Genomic DNA, 21686 nt, shown 5'->3' on the forward strand with positions numbered 1-21686 from the left:
ATGGAAATACTTCCAACAGAGGTGAAATTGATTTTAAAAAAAAATTTAGAGACCTTCAGAGAAATCATCATTACTCACCATTGGCTCGCGCTTGAGAGTGAAGTCGATAACTCTTACTAAAAAAGTGGTGAAACTCTCAAACAGCTCCTTTAGGTTCAGCCCCTCTTTTGGGTGTGTAACTGAGTAAAACAATCAAGACTATCAGATATCCGGCATCCTCCTCCCTGCAGTCTGAGCTCCTACAGTCACCTGTTCAGCTCATCTGAAGCTCAACTAAAGCAACAGGAGCATCTTACAGCTTTAAACAAGACACACCGACTAATATTAGTCCCGTCTTTGTGAAGACCTTAACATTACAACATTAATTCTATGCCTAGCCCTGAATCTAAACTTAAGCTTAACTTTGGTAACCAGAAAGAAATATTCCAGCTCTTTTTAGTTTTGCAAATAAAAACTATTTTTAAAAATGTATTTTGTATGCACTGGGGTTGTAACTATCAAGATCTCAATCTCTTTATCCTGGAACAGGATCATGTTTTTGGGATGTGGTAGGAAACCAGAGGACCCAGAGAAAACCCATACAGTCAAACATGCAAAACTCCATACAAACAGTAACCTGAGCTCAGGTTCGAACCTGGAGCTGTGAAGCAGCAACACAACTGCTTTAAATCTCCATAGTCAGATTGATGCTGCAATCCTCCTTCTTCTTTCAGCTGCTCCCATATGTTCAGGGTTGCCATAGTGGATCTGTTTTGCATATTTGATTTGGCATAGGTTTTACACCAGATGCCCTTTCTGACGCAACCCTCCCTGGTCTATCCACGGTCCTGTGCAAACCCAGTGCTTGAGTATTTTACCTAAGCTGCATGTCTTTGAACTGTGGGGGAAACTGGAGCACCCGGAGGAAACCCACACAGACACGAGGAGAACATGCCCCCATTAGCTGTGAGATTCGAACCCAGAACCTTCTTGTCGTGAGGCGACAGTGCTAACCACTACACCACCATGCCGCGCTTAGATTTATGCTGCAATCCATTGCACGCCAAACTTGAAAAAACCCCGACCCTCAGCATGGAAGAGTCGATGGAAGGGTCATTCAACTCACAATTGAGTCGGGAACTTCTGTAACATCCACCGTACACAAGTTGCCTGACAAATGCACCTGATGGTACAACAATATGGTGGTGCACCATTAACACCAAACAGAATTCCATCCATCCATTATCTGTAGCCGCTTATCCTGTCCTACCGGGTTGCAGGGAAGCTGGAGCCTATCCCAGCTGACTATGGGCGAAAGGTGGGGTACACCCTGGACAAGTCACTCACCAGCCCCTGGGCTCGAACCCAGACCTTCTTGCTGTGAGGCGACAGTGCTAACCACTACACCACCGTGACGCCCAAATAGAATTCCGTTTTACTTATTTTCTGCTTGACAAAACTTGATTTTAGATCTGTAGCTTTTGGTTTGTAAAACATCTTAACTTTAACTTAGCGTTGTAGTTCCATTCATTTCAATGGAATGCAATAAGACCAAAAATTAACAAGTTAATTGTCCCGTCTTTCTTGATAAGACATTGATCAAACATTATCATCACTAATCACACAGGAAGAAATTGATTTAAATCTTATGTTTATCAAATTCAGTGACTAGACATACAAGTCTAGTCTTGCTCTGGACATCTTTTTCTGAGTCAAAGTCCTGGAATGTGTTTCGATCAGAATTTGGGAAATGGACTTGGAATATTCCGCTTACAATAATCTCCAGTATTAATCCTCAAGTGATCCAAAACTTACTTTCTAAGGGGCCATTAAATACAAACACTGACCCTTATCTGTTCATTTCAAAATACTACCTTGGCATTACGAGGATGTTTACTCCTTTCTGGTCGTCACATATAGAAAATTCATGTACATATACTGTATACACACAAGGGTGGAGTGGATTTACACAAGTGCTCAGAAAGTTCATTAATACCTCAGCTATTTTAATGCCTCTGTTTTTTTTTAAAGCTTTTAAGAGCTTAGCACTCATGCAGGCTACGTCTCTAAACATCAAAATGACAAGCATCCTTTTTTTTTTAATTTAAATCATTAAGTGCTGCCTTAATGAACTTCAGTAACATCAACATGTTGAATTTTATTCACCAAATATCTGGAACACACCTCCTCTTAATTCGACACACCCTGTCTATCCCTTATGGAAAAATCACCTCCATTTCACTTGTGAGATGTGTGTAATATGTGAAAACGTGTGAAAGGATATGAAGGTGCCAAGATTAAACCATGTTATATCCTTGCAAAACCCCTTATAGTAGTTTTATTTCATCTGGGGGGGGAAAAAAAAAAAAAAAAGTGTGACCAAAATGAGAAAAGATTAACTCCAGAAATCTTATCAACGTCCAATTTAATTATAATATTAAAATAATGAGTAAAAATAAAGTTAGCACTATATGCAGTCATACGTAAAGAGATTGCATGCCTTGATACAGTTTAATTCAAACCCATATTTAGAAAAACAAACTAAAAGATCTCCTGAGTGAAGTTACGACCAGGAACAAAACTCACTATGTTACACCTGATGACTTCTGACATCCACAAATTTGGACGCAACACAAACATTTGCTCAACTGAATCTTCTTGTAGAAGACGGACACAGTCCCTGTGTGTGTTAGCCATCCTGCTGCTGTATGAAGGGGTTGGGAATGGCCTCCATGCCGTCTTGAGGACAGATGAGGACGACAGCCGTCCCTCGACACACGACGAGGCCGAGCTGCCTAGTATCCTCCGTCAGCTTATACTGATCATCTGGGTCTGCACAGGGAGGAAACACACACACACACACACAAAATGATGCCAACAGATTTATTCTGTTGTTTTGTTCCCCCCCCCAATATTTTTAAAACAAACACTCACTGAAGAGGAAAATCCTTTCTAAATTATTCTATGAGTGCAGCTCAAAGTACATTTCCATAATGAGTGATATTATCTACATCAGTGATATCCGATATATACAGTATATATTAGTGCTGTCAAAAATGTCGCGTTATTAACGCGTTAACTTGACTCAATTTTAACAGCGATAATTTTTTTTATCGCGAGATTAACGCTCTGTGACATGATGTAGGTTTTTCATAAGCTTTTGAAACTGCCAGGAACTTGGAACAGAGACTTTGCTTAGAAAACCGATAGCAGCTAGACTGTAATGCCACGCCCCACACAGCCAGAGTCCTCTGCCCCCCCCAAAGAACCAGCGCGGGCAGGGCGCGCTAGTAGAGATGGGATTTATGGCTCTTTGATGGGATCCGCATCTTTGTGATCCGTTCTTTGAAAAGAGCCGTTCAAAAGACTGGCTAATTTGGCTCTTTTTAAATATTTATTCAGTTTTAAGAAGACAGCGTCTAAAGAAGCCAGATCCCTCTGAACTGTAAACTCAATGCTATCCCAGAAATCCTTCCTGTAATATGCAAATTTGGCCGCCTCCGATTGGACAGCACGAAGCATCAACAGGCAGAAAGTGTAAAAGTACAAAATGTGTTAAGTGAGCTGAAACAGTAAAGATCAGATTCAATGCAATATTTATCAACGAACAACTTAAACTTAATATAATAGTGTACTTTATATTATAATCAAGCATGTCAAGCCTACCGTCACTGTGTAACCTGTCTCTCTGATTAGAGTTGTAGACTAACTCAAACAGTAGATCATTTCACTCATGGTTCTCTTGCTAGCCCGGCGCCGGTGCTCGGCTTAGGTTTCACTTTGCAGTGGCTGTGTCAAGACGTGTTATGCTTTGCAATAAAAAAAAAAAAAAAAAAAAAAAAAACATTGGTACAAAGCAAGCCCATTCACTTTATGCTGATAAGAGAATTACAATGGTTTTTTATGTGACAAAAATGTGCGATTAATCGCGAGTTAACTATGACTGTTGTGACATTAATCGCGATTAAATATTTTAATCGCTTGACAGCACTAATATATATATATATATATCATCAATCTGCCCTACAACTGCTACAAAGGCATTTGTAGCTAGTGAGTTTTCTACGGTGGCCTGTAAGCACTAGGGCGGCAAGGTGGTGTAAGTGGTTAGCACGGTCGCCTCACAGCGAGAAGGTTCTGGGTTCGCGGCTGGCGTGGGCCTTTCTGTGTGGAGTTTGCATGTTCTCAAACAACAAAGTTGTTCTTTCTTTCAATCAAATGTTTGTTGCCAGAGTGTATGACAGTGAGTGATGTCTTTTGTCCTGTCTATAAGGTGTTGTCGTCTCTGGCATTGTTTGTGGTTGCTCACGTGTGTGTGTGTGTGTTCACTGCTTCAGACGGGTTAAATGCAGAGAGGAATTTCACAAGTGTGTGATGAATAAAGTTGTGCTTTCTTTCTTTCTTAGGGTTGCCAATCATCCTGTTAAATATGGAATTATCCCATAATTGGAAACTAAAAGACGCATTCCGTATTGACATGTTTTGTTCTGTATTTTTGAGATGCACATCTATGGGAAATAAATATTACAGGTTAGACTATTAAGACAGGGTGATATGCATCTCCTTCAGCCTACACACATAGAAAGCACTTTTCGTTGGTTGTTAAAGTGGGCCATCATTGCTACGATACACCTGACGACAGCACAAAATTTACACGGAGAAGGTTTTCTCCTCAAAGAAAAATAAATGGACAGACGTGCGGGAAAAAAAGTGCTTTGTTGCACTAACGAAGAGTGAGCTGATGGTCACTGAGTTTCCAGAGTGCAGCTCTGGAGGATAAATGGCTACTTACTGCTGCAAAAGTACAAGTGGAACAAATAAGCTTCGACCAAATTCAGAGCTCTCTGTGCTTCTTATGTCTACTAGTTCATAGTTCAGCGTTTATTAAATACATACTTTTGAATAATTAACTTTTCTTTTGTTTTGACGATTTCATCTGAAATCGAAAAGATGTTTGAAACTGAGATTCTTCAAAGAATGACTGAAATTCTTTCATGGTACCAGGTCTGTTTTATTCTGAACAATGATCTGTAAACTCTCGATTGTGTTCATTATGTCTTATATTAGATATGGTTAGTTTTTTCTTTTTTATCAGACATCTAGTTTTAGGTTTGTTTACCTGACATGTTTCGACGTACGTAACTGTCGTCTTCCTCAGAGTGTCCGGTGACTCTCTGAGGAAGACGACAGTTACGTACGTCGAAACATGTCAGGTAAACAAACCTAAAACTAGATGTCTGATAAAAAAGAAAAAAACTAACCAATGATCTGTAAAATGACTGTTTTGCACTGTTAAAAGGAAATGCTTGAATGAGTACTGTACGTGCCAATGTGAGGATGAACTACATCAAAATATTGTTTACACTACTGAAAAAATTGGTACATTTTATACAGATATTGTTTTTCTTAAAAATACTATTATGCTTTGTTCTAAAAAAGACCAAACAAAAAAACAACAAATCAGAAAACACGTTAAACACTTGTTTTGCACAGCACAATAAAATTCTTGAATTATAACCTGTTACACGTGTATTCCTACATCTGTTTGGCGTATCACTGCAGTGACGTGGCCGCTCTGACAGCTCCAGCCATCAAAGTTTCTAGGGAAGAATTACAGTAGTGGTTTCCTGTTGCCTTCTACTGGATTATTATAAAGGTTTACTCCTCTTGTACATTCACACCCATGGGCAATTTAGAGCAGCCAGTTAACCTAACTGGGCGGTGTGGTAGTGCAGGGGTTCACACGATTACCTCACAGCAAGAAGGTTCCGGGTTCGAACCTCACGGCTGATGGGGGCCTTTCTATATGGAGTCTGCATGTTCTCCCCGTGTCTGTGTGGGTTGCCTCCCGGTGCTCCGGTTTTTCCAAAGAAGGCTAACTGGCTACTCTAAATGCTTAAAGTGCATATTCTGGACCAATTTCGTGTTTTTTTATATGAAAGTATGTCCCTTTACACACTCATCCAGAAGGATAATTTTGCACAAGGCCATCTGTCTACAGCAGAAAAAATAAAATAAAATGTGTCTGGAAAAATCCCAAGGGAGTCTGGAGCCAGATTCATGACGTCACCTGCGGAAACGCCAGCAGGCTGCGAGAGCTTCGCAGGGTTTCAGTGCACAGCCTGTGTAGACCAAGCGCTCCCATTTCTCTCTCATTGTCCGGTCTTTTGGAAAACGATGAGTACTAATCCCATCAAGATTGGTGTTGCTACACCCTCCTACGATACATCTGTTAACCATTTTAATAATTACGTGATAACGTTGAAGACATTTGCAGAAAACCACCAGGTCATTTTCTCATAAACAAACCAGCGCTGACGTAGGATTCAGAAGGAGGCGTCCCACATGTGACGTCACGAAAATCAATGTTTGCCGGGAAATCCAAATGCCAAGTTTTTTCAGAGGCGGCCCAATTCGCCTCAAATGGCTTGATTTCAACTGAATTTTTCTGGTATTGCGCAAGGTAAAAAAAATTGCACAAAATGCAGAATGTGACAGATATTTGACCAAAGTTTAATATAAAATAGGAGAATTACATTGATCTTGCTCCTGAATTTACCCGTGATATGCACTTTAAATGCCAAAGACACACCAACGATGAAATGTTAAAATGTCATCATTACGGCCCTTGCTGGCTATGGGATGAAGAAGAGTTAACCTAATTGCATGCCTTTGAGGAAACCCATACGGACACAGGGAGAACGTGCAAACTCTGTATAGAAAGGCGTCCATTGGCCACGAGGTTTGAACCTGGAACCTTTTTGCTGTGAGGCGACAGTGCGAACCACGACACCATCAAAAATACTAAACTGGGGTGGCTTTCCCAAAGGCCTCTTAGCGCCAAGGGCATCTTAACTAGGAGAAAAGAGTGCTCATTGTGCTGCTCACGCTCCCATTTAACGATGATCTTTGTGCTGTGATGCTTTTAGGAAACTCAGGCCTGTTCAAATTCAGGTTTGTGTGTTTATTTGTCTTAACACATGGGCCTATAGATACACGTCGCGTAAATGGTTGAAACCGTTGCAGTTTCCTTGTTGTGACAGTGTGTGGTATGGACAGGACATCTCACAATCAACTGTACGTGGGCATTTTTATGTTTCATCTTTAGATAAGTCGACTACAAATTTAAGGTTAAGATGCAAGACCTGTTGTTTTGAACAATATGAGTATTATACAATAAGCAAATATTTATTATAGGTTGGAGCTCCTCAGTCCAACACAACTCCCCGGCACACTGTTTTCTTTAAGCTAACTAAATAACAGACTGAAAAGGTGCCATTTTCCCCCTTGTCTCAGCAATGAGCATGTGATGTTCAATAAGGACAACGCTTCCTGTTTAAAGTAAATGTGATGCGTTTCTGAATTTGCTTGTGTATTTAGGGTTTGTTAATACGCTGTGCACTTACAGGTCACTGTAGTTTCTTTAAGCTAATACAGTAATGCTATCTGAGAGCCTGGATGCTTTTAAGTACTTACCACGCATGTACTCGATTGTACCGTCTAACACCAGGTTGAGTAAAGGATCAAACCCTTTCAGGACACCACTCGCTGTGCAGCAAAAGAGGATTTGAATTAAAAAGTTTGTAATAAAACAATAGGAAACTGAGTAAGCAACACTTGTTGCACAGTTTTGGTCCTTTTAAAACAATTAGGTTTTAGAAAATAAATAGTTTTGTACGTCAGCCAATACACACTCTTGTACATATGTAAAAGAAATGAATGCTGATAAATAATACATAAAAAAAATATACACTTTTGACTGGTTCGTCACATAAGAAACCATGATCCAGAAAAGAAAAAAGTGGATATAACAGCTAACATTAGTCATGTACCTTCACGTCCACCTTGGAATTTTACTCTGATGGTTTTGTCGATGTACTTTGACAAGTCAAAGATACTCTCCTTCTTCTTCTTCTCTTTATCCTGTAACAGCACCGGAGCAGAAGTTTCATCAGGTGCTCAACTCAACAAAAGGTTACTGTAATCTTAGGGTCGTATTGATACAATAGTGGTACCTCAGTGTCATTTATTTTCTCATACTTTTATATTTATTAAAAAAAAAAAAAAGCACTGACACTGCCATATAATACTATGTGATACAACATGACATAACCATCACACTACTGACCAGACAACATGTAATGACTGATCTGGACACGTTTCATTATTAATATGACTGCAATCGAAGCAGAGTACAAACTGTACTCTGCGAAAATATAAATTCAATTCAAATGGCTTCATGTTGCACATGGACACAGAAAATGAAGTCGCTGTTGCATCAGCAGCACAAAGCCTGGCACAACTATCACTGATGGGCTGCATGAATCTACAGTCTGGGGAGGAAGAAGAAAAGAAAGGGGAGAAAAAAAAAATATCAGCCCTAACCTTGTTTCTCACTCCTTCACACCATGCTGTGCGTTTATTAGGATTACTAGGGGTCACGATGAGGTTCCACAAAGACATTTAACAACAAAATCACGTGATGTGGAGCCAAAACTATAACTACAGTATATCAGGGCTCGAAATTCGTGGTGATCCGGTCGTCCGAGGCGACTTAATTTGTCATTTGGCGGGTAATTCCTGTCACTAGGCAGCCCGGCTAGCTAGTTGAAAATAAAAAAAATATATGAAGCGAAGATTCAGACTAGGGCTGTGCGATATATCGAATATACTCGATATATCTCCGAAAATTCTGTGTGAGATACATATAATTATTATATCATAACTATCGAGTATTTTATGGTCATCTGCCGACTTGTGTTTGTTTCGTGTTTGTTGCGTTTGTTTAAAACCTTTTCCGGTGGTTTTCTCCCTGTCCCTCAGGCAGTAACGTAAGAGGCTGCCTAAGGGTAAAAAAAAAAAAAAAAAAGTCACGCACTCGCCAACCAATCCCGGGCGACATCTCGGTGCTGAAAGGAACTTGCGGGAAGATTTCCTAGTTCCGGTTTACAGCACTGACTCAGTTCGTGTAATCGCTGGTGTTGCATAGGCTACCGTGTAAGCTCTGTCAATTTCGGCGACAAATTAAAAATGGAAGCGGACGAATTGATTCCTAAAAGAACTAGTAAGGGGTCAGTCATCTGGTATTTTTTTTGGATATCGCAAGGAGGACATAGAACAGCAAATGCCAATTTGTAAACTGCTTCCTGTACTTATCAAAATGATCTTAACTCCCTGTGTGTTTGCACATGCGCATTGTTACTTCCGGAAATAAAGGTAACGGAGAAACGCGCTGTTGTTTCGGTTAAATCTGACGTAATCTGGTGGTAAAACACTACAACTGGCAACGAGGATGGACGTCAAAGCTTTGCCAACGTTCGACTGTGCAGATACGGACAATACGAGGGAAAGTCAAAAAGTTCTAAGACAGATGTTATCATTTCAAAAGGAATTCAAAAGAATTCAAAAAAAGGAATACAGAGAAGGAATTCTCTGATGGAAGCATCGCTTGCAGAAGTGTTTAGACTTAAATGGAGGATATGTAGAGAAATAGCTGTTATTTTCATTAAGATTTTTTTCATTTGTCTTAGAACTTTTTGACTTACCCTCGTATTTCTGCTCGATGGAAGCGATGGCTCTGTGCATTTGACTTATATGTAAAAGGGAAAAGGTGTGACCGATGTCGAACAAAAGGCGACATTGTTGCTTCACACAGCTGGAATGGAAACACAGGATATATTCTTTACGCTACCAGAGATAGAGGGAGACAAAGACATGTATGAGAAAGCGAAGAAAGCTCTGTCAGAGTATTCTACGCCGAAGTCAAACGTTCCGTACGAGAGACGCAGCTTTAGGAGCATGGCACAGATGCAATCGGAAATTGTTGATCAATTTGTGACACGGCTGAAAGCGAAAGCCGAGACATGTGACTTTGGAGATACAGACAAGAACGAGGAACAAATAAGGGATCAAGTAACAGAGAAGTGTTTATCTCATCGGCTTAGGAGGAAGTTGTTAGAAAGAGGTGGTGATTTAACGCTAAAACACCTGACAGACATTGCCAGGATTCACGAGAATAGTGAGAGACAAGCAAGCAGTATTGAAGGACTTAGCACCAGTGTAAACAAGATAACCGTGAGTAAAAGGCCTTCTCAATCAAAGCACCGGAAAGACAGTTACTCGTCATCCGTGGTAGAAAGTTTTAGCTGTGGTCGCACAGGTCACATGGTGAAAGATCCTAAATGCCCAGCTAAAGACAAAAAGTGAAGGTGCTGTCACATGATGGGACGCTTTGAAAAGCAGCGTAAAACCAAATTGAGTTGAATCAAGCGTTCAAAGGAAGGCAAAAGATCATCTGTAAGACAGGTACATGAACAGCCATTAGGGGCCACAGGTGGTGGTGATGAATATGCGTTCAGTGTCGGGTACCCAAGCGACAACAGGAAAGTTCCTGTCAATGTAAGTGGTGTGGAAATATCCATGCTGATTGACTCGGGTGCTACCTGCAACACTGTGGACTGCGATACATAGGAATACCTGAAAGACAGAAAGATTGCATGTACTTCAAGCAAGTCTACGAAGAACATTTTTGCATATGGGAGTGACCAACCCTTAAATGCGGCTGGCAGTTTCTACACAGTGGTCCAAAATACTAGCCTGAACAATGTACACTACTGTTCAAAAGTTTGGGGTCACTTTGAAATTTCCTTATTTTTGAAAGAAAAGCACTGTTCTTTTCAATGACAATCACTTTAAACTAATCAGAAATACACTCTATGGAGCACTTGCATGTGACGTCACAGCCGATCCAGATTGTGACAGACGCCATCTTGTCAGTCAAACGCCATATTTCCGCCTTCTACTTCTGATTTTACTTCTACCTTTTCTTCTGGAAAACCCTACTATATACAATTCTACTACAACGGCTGTGGCTACAAGCTCTCCCTACCTGTGCACGTTTATGTTTTTTGTGTGTATTTTTGCGTGTTGTTCGTCTGTACCGGACTTCAATATCCACTACAACTGTATGGACTTACTGGGCATTGGTTTCCAGCAGAAAATGACGGTTTGTAGCGATTTCCATCGCATGCACGACATTCCGGACGAGATAGCGAGACCAGCGGGGTCTCCGTGGATTGTTATCGGAAACAAAGCGAAGGAGGTGGCGCCGGGAGCGGAAGCAAAAGCGAGGCTGCAGAGCCGGCCTGTTGACTAAGCTCAGAAAATAGCCACTCAAATCTCCACTGCTAAGCCTCTACCTCTCCAACGCCAGATCCATGGTAAACAAGACGGACGATTTGGAATTACAACTGGAATTACCTTATTCTATTCTATAATCGGCTGGTCAGTGCTATACTCAATACTTAAGTGACTTACCCGTCCAATGAGTTATTATTTTCTTGTTTACAAGATGCCACATCTGAGTCGCTGACAAATCCTGAATTTCTGTAAAGATAACTGTCCAGAGATTTATAAGCACGCAGTGCTTCACCACTGAACAGCGAGGGAAAGTTGATGAGGTAATTATACACGTCTGGGTATTCCACCTCTGGCAGTTCAAAATCCACCGACACGGTCGTGAAAACTCCGTCCGGTAAGCCATAAGGGTCACTAACCTGTAGATCGTTTATTTTAGACATATATCTAGTTATCTGTTCATTAGAAAAATGAGCCGTGTAGTCCGTCGGTTGAAATTGATCCATTCTGTACACGAGTGCAGCAGTATTCAGCGGTGTTTTTTACCGACAAGATGGCGGCTGTGTACTTTCCGGTCACGTGACTGCAAGATCTCTATACATTGCTAATGTGGTAAATGACTATTCTAGCTGCAAATGTCTGGTTTTTGGTGCAATATCTCCATAGGTGTATAGAGGCCCATTTCCAGCAACTCTCACTCCAGTGTTCTAATGGTACAATGTGTTTGCTCGTTGCCTCAGAAGGCTAATGGATGATTAGAAAACCCTTGTACAATCATGTTAGCACAGCTGAAAACAGTTGAGCTCTTTAGAGAAGCTATAAAACTGACCTTCCTTTGAGCAGATTGAGTTTCTGGAGCATCACATTTGTGGGGTCGATTAAATGCTCAAAATGGCCAGAAAAATGTCTTGACTATATTTTCTATTCATTTTACAACTTATGGTGGTAAATAAAAGTGTGACTTTTCATGGAAAACACAAAATTGTCTGGGTGACCCCAAACTTTTGAACGGTAGTGTAGTGTTCCTTGTTTTTGAAGAGAAAGGACAATCCTTGCTTGGAAGAGAGACTGCTATTGCTCTGGGCGTAGTGCATTTTGGACCTGAAGCATCCATCAACACTGAATGCTGACACAAGCAGCTATAAACAGAAATTTCCCAAATTAATTGTTGGGAAATACAAAGACTTCCAGTTACATATTTCAATCAACAAGGACGTTCCACCTGTTGCACGGCCAGTGAGACGTGTTCCGTATCATCTGAGAGCCAAGCTGGATGAACTTGAGTGTACCGGAATCATCAAGAAGTGTGAGGGACCAAGTGGTTGGGTGTCACCGTTAGTGTGTGTTCCAAAAGCAAACTGAGAGGAGGTCCGAGTGTGTGTGGACATGAGACAGGCTAATGAAGCTGTGATTCGTGAGTGACATCCTATTCCCAGTGGATGCAAGATCTGAACAAAAGTAGTGTTTTCAGTAAGCTTGATCTGGATTGGGGTTATCATCAGGCAGAACTGGACAATGAAGCAAGGGAGATAACCACCTTTCGTACACACAAAGGTTTATGCTGCTATAAACGGTTAATGTTTAGTATTAGTTGTGCACCAGAGATGTACCAAAAGGTTATTCAGCAACTGTTAAGTACAACCCTGATTCCAAAAAAGTTGGGACAAAGTACAAATTGTAAATAAAAACGGGATGCAATGATGTGAAAGTTTCAAAATTCCATATTTTATTCAGAATAGAACATAGATGACATATCAAACGTTTAAACTGAGAAAATGTATCATTTAAAGAGAAAAATTAGGTGATTTTAAATTTCATGACGACAACACATCTCAAAAAAGTTGGGACAAGGCCATGTTTCCCACTGTGAGACATCCCCTTTTCTCTTTACAACAGTCTGTAAACGTCTGGGGACTGAGGAGACAAGTTGCTCAAGTTTAGGGATAGGAATGTTAACCCGTTCTTGTCTAATGTAGGATTCTAGTTGCTCAACTGTCTTAGGTCTTTTGTGTCGCATCTTCCATTTTATGATGCTCCAAATGTTTTCTACGGGTGAAAGATCTGGACTGCAGGCTGGCCAGTTCAGTACCCGGACCCTTCTTCTACACAGCCATGATGCTGTAATTGATGCAGTATGTGGTTTGGCATTGTCATGTTGGAAAATGCAAGGTCTTCCCTGAAAGAGACGTCGTCTGGATGGGAGCATATGTTGCTCTAGAACCTTTTCAGCATTGATGGTGTCTTTCCAGATGTGTAAGCTGCTCATGTCACACGCACTAATGCAACCCCACACCAGAGATGCAGGCTTCTGAACTGAGCGCTGATAACAACTTGGGTCGTCCTTCTCCTCTTTAGTCCGAACAACATGGCGTCCCTGATTTCCATAAAGAACTTCACATTTTGATTCGTCTGACCACAGAACAGTTTTCCACTTTGCCACAGTCCATTTTAAATGAGCCTTGGCCCAGAGAAGACGTCTGAGCTTCTGGATCATGTTTAGATACGGCTTCTTCTTTGAACTATAGAGTTTTAGCTGGCAACGGCGGATGGCACGGTGAATTGTGTTCACAGATAATGTTCTCTGGAAATATTCCTGAGCCCATTTTGTGATTTCCAATACAGAAGCATGCCTGTATGTGATGCAGTGCCGTCTAAGGGCCCGAAGATCACGGGCACCCAGTATGGTTTTCCAGCCTTGACCCTTTCGCACAGAGATTCTTCCAGATTCTCTGAATCTTTTGATGATATTATGCACTGTAGATGATGATATGTTCAAACTCTTTGCAATTTTACACTGTCGAACTCCTTTCTGATATTGCTCCACTATTTGTCGGCGCAGAATTAGGGGGATTGGTGATCCTCTTCCCATCTTTACTTCTGAGAGCCGCTGCCACTCCAAGATGCTCTTTTTATACCCAGTCATGTTAATGACCTATTGCCAGTTGACCTAATGAGTTGCAATTTGGTCCTCCAGCTGTTCCTTTTTTGTACCTTTAACTTTTCCAGCCTCTTATCGCCCCTGTCCCAACTTTTTTGAGATGTGTTGCTGTCATGAAATTTCAAATGAGCCAATATTTGGCATGAAATTTCAAAATGTCTCACTTTCGACATTTGATATGTTGTCTATGTTCTATTGTGAATACAATATCAGTTTTTGAGATTTGTAAATTATTGCATTCCGTTTTTATTTACAATTTGTACTATGTCCCAACTTTTTTGGAATCGGGGTTGTAGTTGCGTAGGTGTTCACAATATTCAAGATGACATAACTGTACATGGTGCTAGTGTAGAAGAGCACAATGAGAGGTTAAACAATGTGTTAAAAGTCTTGAAGGACAATGGTTTAACCTTAAATAAAGACAAATGCCAGTTTGGGGTCAACAAATTGGTCTTTATGGGACACCTCTTGTCTGATCGTGGAGGAGGGCCGTCCGAAAGCAAAAAGTCACTGCAGTCTTGAATGCTCGTGAAATGGAAAACGCGACCGAGGTTAAAAGTTTCTTAGGTCTAGTTACCTACAGTTCTCGGTTCATTCCCGTTTTTGTTACCATCTCAGCACCTTTACGGGAGCTGACAAAGAAAAACGTTCCATTTATTTGGGGGAATGAGCAGCAAAAGTCATTTGATCAGCTGAAGAAACTTGTCTTCTGCTGAAGTACTTGATTACTATGATATTGAAGCAGAAACCAAGGTCATTGCCGATGCAAGTCCTGTAGGGTTAGGCGCAGTATTGGTTCAGAAAAAAAGAAGCGTTCTGTATTATTTGCTACGTGAGTAAATCTTTGAGTGACATTGAACGTAGGTACTTGCAAACTGAAAAGGAGGCGTTAGCTCTAGTTTGGGCATGTGAGCGGTTTCACTCATTTGTATGGCACAAAATTTGAATTACTTACAGATCACAAGCCATTAGAGTTTATATACTCTCCAAGATCAAAATCTAGTGTGCGAATTGAGCGATGGGTACTCAGGCTGTAACCTTACGATTACAAGGTTCACCATATTCCCGGCAAACAGAACACCGCTGACACTTTGTCTAGGCTGTTGAGCACATCTGTAAACAAGTCGCGTGAAGAGAATGTGGCCAAAGAGTACATTAGGTTTGTTGCAAAAGTAGCTACTCCAGTTGCAATGTCTACAAAAGAGCTTGAGCGTGCGTCAGAAAATGATCCTGAGCTAGACACGATAAGGAAATGTCTTCTGACTGGAACTTGGCACAAGTTAGAATATAAAGAGCATCTTCCAATGTGTACAGAGTTAAGCGCAATAGGCAAACTTGTACCGCGTGGAACAAGACTTGTACCGCATTCTGTTCACGAATGTGTTTTGCAACTTGCACACGAAGGACATCCTGGTAATGTCAGCATGAAAAGACGGTTACGTGTCAAAATTTGGTGGCCAGGAATAGATAAGCAAATTGATATGTTCTGTAAAAGCTGGCATGGCTGTCAGCTAGTCTCACAAGAAACTAAACCTGAGCCTAAGATGAGAACAGACTTACCATTGGGTCCTTGGCAAGACTTAGCCACTGATCTTTTAGGGCCTTTGCCGTCAGGAGAATTTCATTTTGGTTATAGTTGACTATTACAGTCGATTCTTTGAAATTACAAAGTCTACCACTACAAACAAAATGAGTTCTTGCTTGACAAAGATTTTTGCAACACATGGGTTACCTTTGAATCTACTAACTGATAATGGTCCTCAGTTTGTAAGCAAAGAATTTGAAAATTATCTTGCAGAAAACGGTATTATGCACAAGAAAACAACACCTTCATGGCCGCAGGCCAATGGTGAAGTTGAACGGCAGAATCGTTCCATCGTGAAACACATTCGTATTGCTCAAAGTCAGAAACCTGACTGGAGGGCCGACCTTCAGAACTATTTGATAAATGTACCATAGTACACCACACAGCACAACTGGAATCAGTCCGGCTGAGCTGCTGTACAATAGGCCACTTAGGACAAAATTGCCACGGTTAAATGACATTGTTGCTGATAATCTCGAAGTCAGAGACCGTGACTCAGATACAAGAAAAGTATTGTACAAGTTGTGTTCTGATGGAGGCGAAAATGTGGAAGGAGGGACACAGCTGGGGGAAAGCTAGAAAAGATGGGCCAAAATCACAGACGATGGAGGCTTGTAGTCGATGGCCTATGCTCGGTGAGTGAGCGAGAAGGCGATAAGTAAGTTGTGTTCTGTTTAAGGACTAGTCATTTGTTATACTATTAGGGTTCACTAATGGTGCCGCCCTATATCATACTAATGGTATAGGGTGGCACGGTGGTTAGCACGGTCGCCTCAGAGCAAGAAGGTTCTGGGTTCGAACCCAGCGGTCGCCTTTCTGTGTGGAGTTTGCATGTTCTCTGCGTGGGTTTCCTCCGGGTGCTTCGGTTTCCCCCACAGTCCAAAGACATGCAGTTAGGTTAACATGGGGCGGCCTTGGGCTGAAGTGCCCTTGAGCAAGGTACCGAACCCCTGACTGCTCTCCGGGCGCTCTAATATGGCTGCCCACTGCTCTGGGTGTGTGTTCACTGCTTCAGATGGGTTAAATGCAGAGGATGAATTTCACTGTGCATGTGACAAAGGCTTCTTCTTCACTATGTAAAATCTTAATCATCATGTTTAGCCTAAACATGATGATTAAGGTTTTACATAATGAAGAAGAAGCCTTTATTTGTTCAAATGATCTTTTTTCTTTGTTTTGAACATAAAGGTATGCCTAAACAGTTTAGGCATACCTTTATATTCAAAACAAAGAAAAAAGATCATTTGAATTTTTTTTATATTTGCTGTAGATACAATTTTATAAAAGAAGGAAGGGATGTAGTGTCTGTAACACCATGTCGTAAATAATAACTGCTCCCTGTACTTATCTTAACTCCCTGTGTGTTTGCACATGCGCATTGTTACTTCTGGAAATAAAAGTAATGGAAAAACGCGCTGTTTCGGTTAAATCCGATGTAATCTGGTGGTAAAACACTTCCTACCTTTAAAAGCCCTGCTGGCAGCCGCCCATGCTCAGAGTCCTGACAACTCTGCTTTCTTTCTTTCATTAACTTATAAGAAACGTCATAAATAAAATAAAGTCCCTGATACATCCCGGGCATCGTCTGCAAATCCTGACTGACTGACTGCAGGTCTTATTAATTGTTATTTTAAATACAGCATTTAACATTCTCAAAACTAATAAGCATTTAAAGACTAAACTGATTCACATTTTATGAATATACAGAGTACAAAAATGTGATTTAATAAAAATATCATCATCGTTAAACACAATACATTGTTAGCTAGCTTGCTAAACATGCACCCCGTTAACGTGGTTAAAGTTATGAAACGGTAAGCATAACGTTAGATATAAAAAACAAACAAACAAACTTGGGTTGATATAGCTATTATCACAGCCTTTGTTTGTAAATACAGAGAGCTTAGACATGTGAACAGCAATGAAAAGCGAACAGACTACTCACCGCCATGTTCAAACTTCTTCCTGTGCCGCCTCTATGTGCTTCAACTTTGACCCCTGACGTTGCACCAATCACAGTATGATTTGTTTAACTCCTTCTTCCGGGGATTTATTATTAATCCCAGGAATAATAATAATAATAATAATAATAAACTTTATTTGCCAGGTATGTGAACACACACGAGGAATTTGACTCCGGTTTCACTTCGCTCTCTTAGTACAAACAGATAAAAAGCGTAGACAAAAACAAAAAGCTATGCACATGTAGAAGGGTAAATATATGTATAGACAGCATAGTGTTTGTTTGTTTGTTTGTTTGTTTATTTGACCATAAACGTACAATAAAAAACGGTACAGGTGTGGCAGGGATGACACAAAAAAGCGTAAAAACTTGTTTCCATTGTGGTCCCTTATCACTGACAAAAAATAGCTACACACAATTAAAAAATAACAAAATAAAAAAATTTGACAATATTGTATAACTGAATATCATGGGGAAGCATAGCAAAAATGTGAAAACTAATACCATAACAAATAATACTGAACAATATTGATAATGTTAATAATAATAGAAAAACAAGAAAAGCAAGAGAAAAAAACCCCACATAATATAATAATAATAATAATAATAATAATAATTAAAATAATAATAAATAAAGAATGAAATTAAAAAAATATAGAAACTAAAAATACACATAATCTGCTGCTTCCTCATCAAATAGAATGTTGAAAAAGTACTGTTTTACCTTCTTGATGTGCAAGGATGAATTAGTAAATATAAATGTATAGTGTGCACAGAATGACGGTATGAGTGTGCAGATATTTCACAGTTGATGTTAAATATAATTAATGATTAATCCCAGGAATAATAATAATCATCATCATCATCTCATTATCTCTAGCCGCTTTATCCTGTTCTACAGGGTCGCAGGCAAGCTGGAGCCTATCCCAGCTGACTACGGGCGAAAGGCGGGGTACACCCTGGACAAGTCGCCAGGTCATCACAGGGCTGACACATAGACACAGACAACCATTCACACTCACATTCACACCTACGCTCAATTTAGAGTCACCAGTTAACCTAACCTGCATGTCTTTGGACTGTGGGGGAAACCGGAGCACCCGGAGGAAACCCACGCGGACACGGGGAGAACATGCAGACTCCACACAGAAAGGCCCTCGCCGGCCACGGGACTCGAACCCAGGACCTTCTTGCTGTGAGGCGACAGCACTAACCACTACACCACCGTATAATAATAGTAATAATTTATGATTAATCCCAGGAATAATAATAATTTATTATTAATCTCAGGATTATTATTATTATTATTATTATTATTATTATTATTATTATTAATCATCATCATCATAATAATGATGTATGAACTGAGAAATTACTTGAGCCTGTATGTGTAGATAAACGGAGTGTGTGTGTTTTAATTGTCGAGCTTTTATATATTCGTAGATAAAGCTCGAGTTGTGCTCTAATTAGCCACTAGTTAGAATAGCCTGGTTAATAAAGCTGATTTAAAAATTACAAAATGTTGACAATTTTTTTTTCCAACGTCACAACGTCCATCCAACATTCTCCCGCACAAATAACACCTGCATTTCTGCTCACTAGTCTAAACATGTGGCTCAAATCTATTCATACTCTGATTGATTGGCAGAGCGAAGTGCTCTAGGTAGGACAGTAGAAAGCGAATTGGAACACCTCCATGTTCGTGTTGATGGTGTCGTCACTTCCGGCTGTAGCGGCCATTAGCGGGAGGCGAAGCGCCAAACTCGAAATCTGCCGTTGATGTATAAAATTATTGCCTAAAGTTGAATTAGAAATACGGTGACACATTATTTGTTGTTTTTTAGTTTTTAATGTAAAACAGAAATGACGGAATTGCTTTTTAACAAGACGTTGCAATTGTACGTGAAGTGTAAAGACTGTGATGACAGGTAAACAAATCTTTTTTTTTTTCTTGCTGCCATGTTGATGCTAATGCTAATGCTAAGTGTCGCTAACAACGAGCTGAACCTCCCTCAGTCACACAGCTGCTCGCTTTCACCGAGTTCAGTTGGTTTAGTAAAGATAACCGGGAGATCCAGATTAAAATAATTAAAGTTAAATGTTTATTTCTTTAAGGCCACATCTAAAACGATTATTTATTTTTTCTTGTACTATAATTGTTTAAAAATGAAGTATTTAACTAGAGCGGTGGCTACAATTATCGACACCTTATCGGTCTTTTGGCCATTGCAAAAGTAGAAAAGACTTTCAATACGTGAATTGTGCATGAATAATTACTCAAACTTCCACTGGGAAAAAAAAGAGTTGATTCCCGATTACTTAGCTTATCGGGTCACGTGACACCGTTCCACAATTATTGACACCTTTGTCCACAGTTATCGACATCCAGATGATTTATTTATATAAAAAAATCAGCATGTGATATTAAGTTAACAAAACAGTTTTAATTTAAAATTTGTTTGACATATTTTGTACTAAATATATTGATGTCGGTGTTTACGTAAATGAAGTCATTCTAATGTTTGTAAACAAATTAACTGTCAGAAAATCTTTTTGTTCCACTTTCTAAGTGTTTCGTAAATCACATTTTGTTAATCATTTGTATTAATTTGTAGTTTTGTAGTTTACCAGTAAATGCCAGCAGGCAATGGACATTGTAACCACATGAAAATCCAGGTCAAAGGTCGCCTGTCATTCATCGAACCAAAATATAAAATGTCTACTGATTATTGTAATGTGTGGTGGATACTTACAACAAACTGCAAAAAAAAAATTCTGAATGGAATAGGAAAATCCGAATATTTCGTGCATGTAACTTTTTTTTTTTTTTTTATATATATATAAGTGATTCCACGCTTATGGGTACTGAAATGGGGACATGAACTTATTCACCTAAAACCATTTCTTTTTTTACCATCAGGTCACAAAACATGTAATCTTTAATGAATGATATGTTAAAAGATAACTTTAATTTTCTGAGATGTAATAAAAACATATTTATATGCCAAAGTCAAGCCTATGAGTTCCAAAATGATGTCTGTTACATTACTTCTGTTACGATTGTCCATCTCGCGTCTGTTACAAATTAATTACAATCTAGCTATATACCATGTTAATCTTATTGAAAGAATGTGTATGTTTATTCTACTACACATGTTTATTAATTATATTTGCTAAAACATCACCTTCCTATGTTTCAAAAAGTAATTCTACATTGTTAAAATTGAGAATATATATGTCCACAACACTTCTGTTACGTTCTGACTTTGGCATATAAATATGTTTTATTACGTCTCAGAAAATTAAAGTTATCTTTTAACATATCATTCATTAAAGATTACATGTTTTGTGACTGGATGGTAAAAAAAAGAAATGGTTTTAGGTGAATTTTTAAAAATAAGTTCATGTCCCCATTTCAGTACCCATAAGCGTGGAATCACTCATGTGCTAGGAATTTAATTCTGGTCTAATTCTATTTATTGCAGTAGGTTTCCAAATACTCTATAAACATTCCATTCTGTTATCAATCAGAAAAAGATATTATAAATCACAGCACTTTAAAAAAAAATTTTTTTTAAAGTACTTCATCTACTTCAACAATGTTACACAAAGATCGATCCATAACAGTTGTACTAAATGTCACTTAATTCCACAGGGTGTCGATAATGGTGGACGCCGGTGAAAGTGGTCACTATTATCGACACCTCACGTGACTTCTCAAATGCATGTTTAGATACAAAACGCCGACTGTCAAATGAAAGCGTAAGAAATAAAGTAGGTTTCAACAAGATCATGAAATATCGGTGAATTTGAGAAGTAAAAACATGTCCATGATCTTTCCACCATGCTTACCTGCGATGATAACGTCCGGGTTTTCCTCAAATTGCTGATCGTGGTTAAAAAAAAAAAATTCCATCTCAGGTAACGAGCTGTGTCATTAGATGACGAGATCAAAGGGTGAGGAGGGTCTTCCAGTTGATTTAATTAACCAATAATAAGTGTTGTAACTGAAACTCACCTTTGTAAAATAGTTTTTTATTGGTAAATCTGAAAAGGTGTCGATAATTATGGACTGTCTAACTGTA

At 39.5% G+C, this 21686-nt stretch overlaps 2 protein-coding genes across 2 annotated transcripts in view; one reads left to right on the plus strand and one right to left on the minus strand.

The window, feature by feature from the left end:
* Window positions 1-2387: 2387 nt before the first annotated feature.
* lsm7 (LSM7 homolog, U6 small nuclear RNA and mRNA degradation associated) lies at window positions 2388-17624 on the minus strand. The gene is made up of 4 exons (XM_060940498.1): window positions 17584-17624; window positions 7812-7902; window positions 7456-7527; window positions 2388-2811 (listed from the first exon to the last, which is right to left on the minus strand). Exons 1-4 carry the CDS (start codon window positions 17587-17589, stop codon window positions 2669-2671), a joined length of 312 nt encoding a protein of 103 aa, XP_060796481.1. The 5' UTR covers window positions 17590-17624; the 3' UTR covers window positions 2388-2668.
* Window positions 17625-19338: 1714 nt separating this feature from the next.
* sass6 (SAS-6 centriolar assembly protein) overlaps window positions 19339-21686 on the plus strand; it is a 35030-nt gene continuing 32682 nt past the window's right edge. The window contains exon 1 of the mRNA XM_060941203.1: window positions 19339-19529. Coding sequence (XP_060797186.1) covers window positions 19465-19529 — 65 coding nt within the window. The 5' untranslated portion in view covers window positions 19339-19464. The remainder of the gene's footprint in view (window positions 19530-21686) is intronic.

The sequence above is a fragment of the Neoarius graeffei genome, chromosome 15 (genome assembly GCF_027579695.1).
Source record: "Neoarius graeffei isolate fNeoGra1 chromosome 15, fNeoGra1.pri, whole genome shotgun sequence".
In the NCBI taxonomy this organism is placed as follows: domain Eukaryota; kingdom Metazoa; phylum Chordata; class Actinopteri; order Siluriformes; family Ariidae; genus Neoarius; species Neoarius graeffei.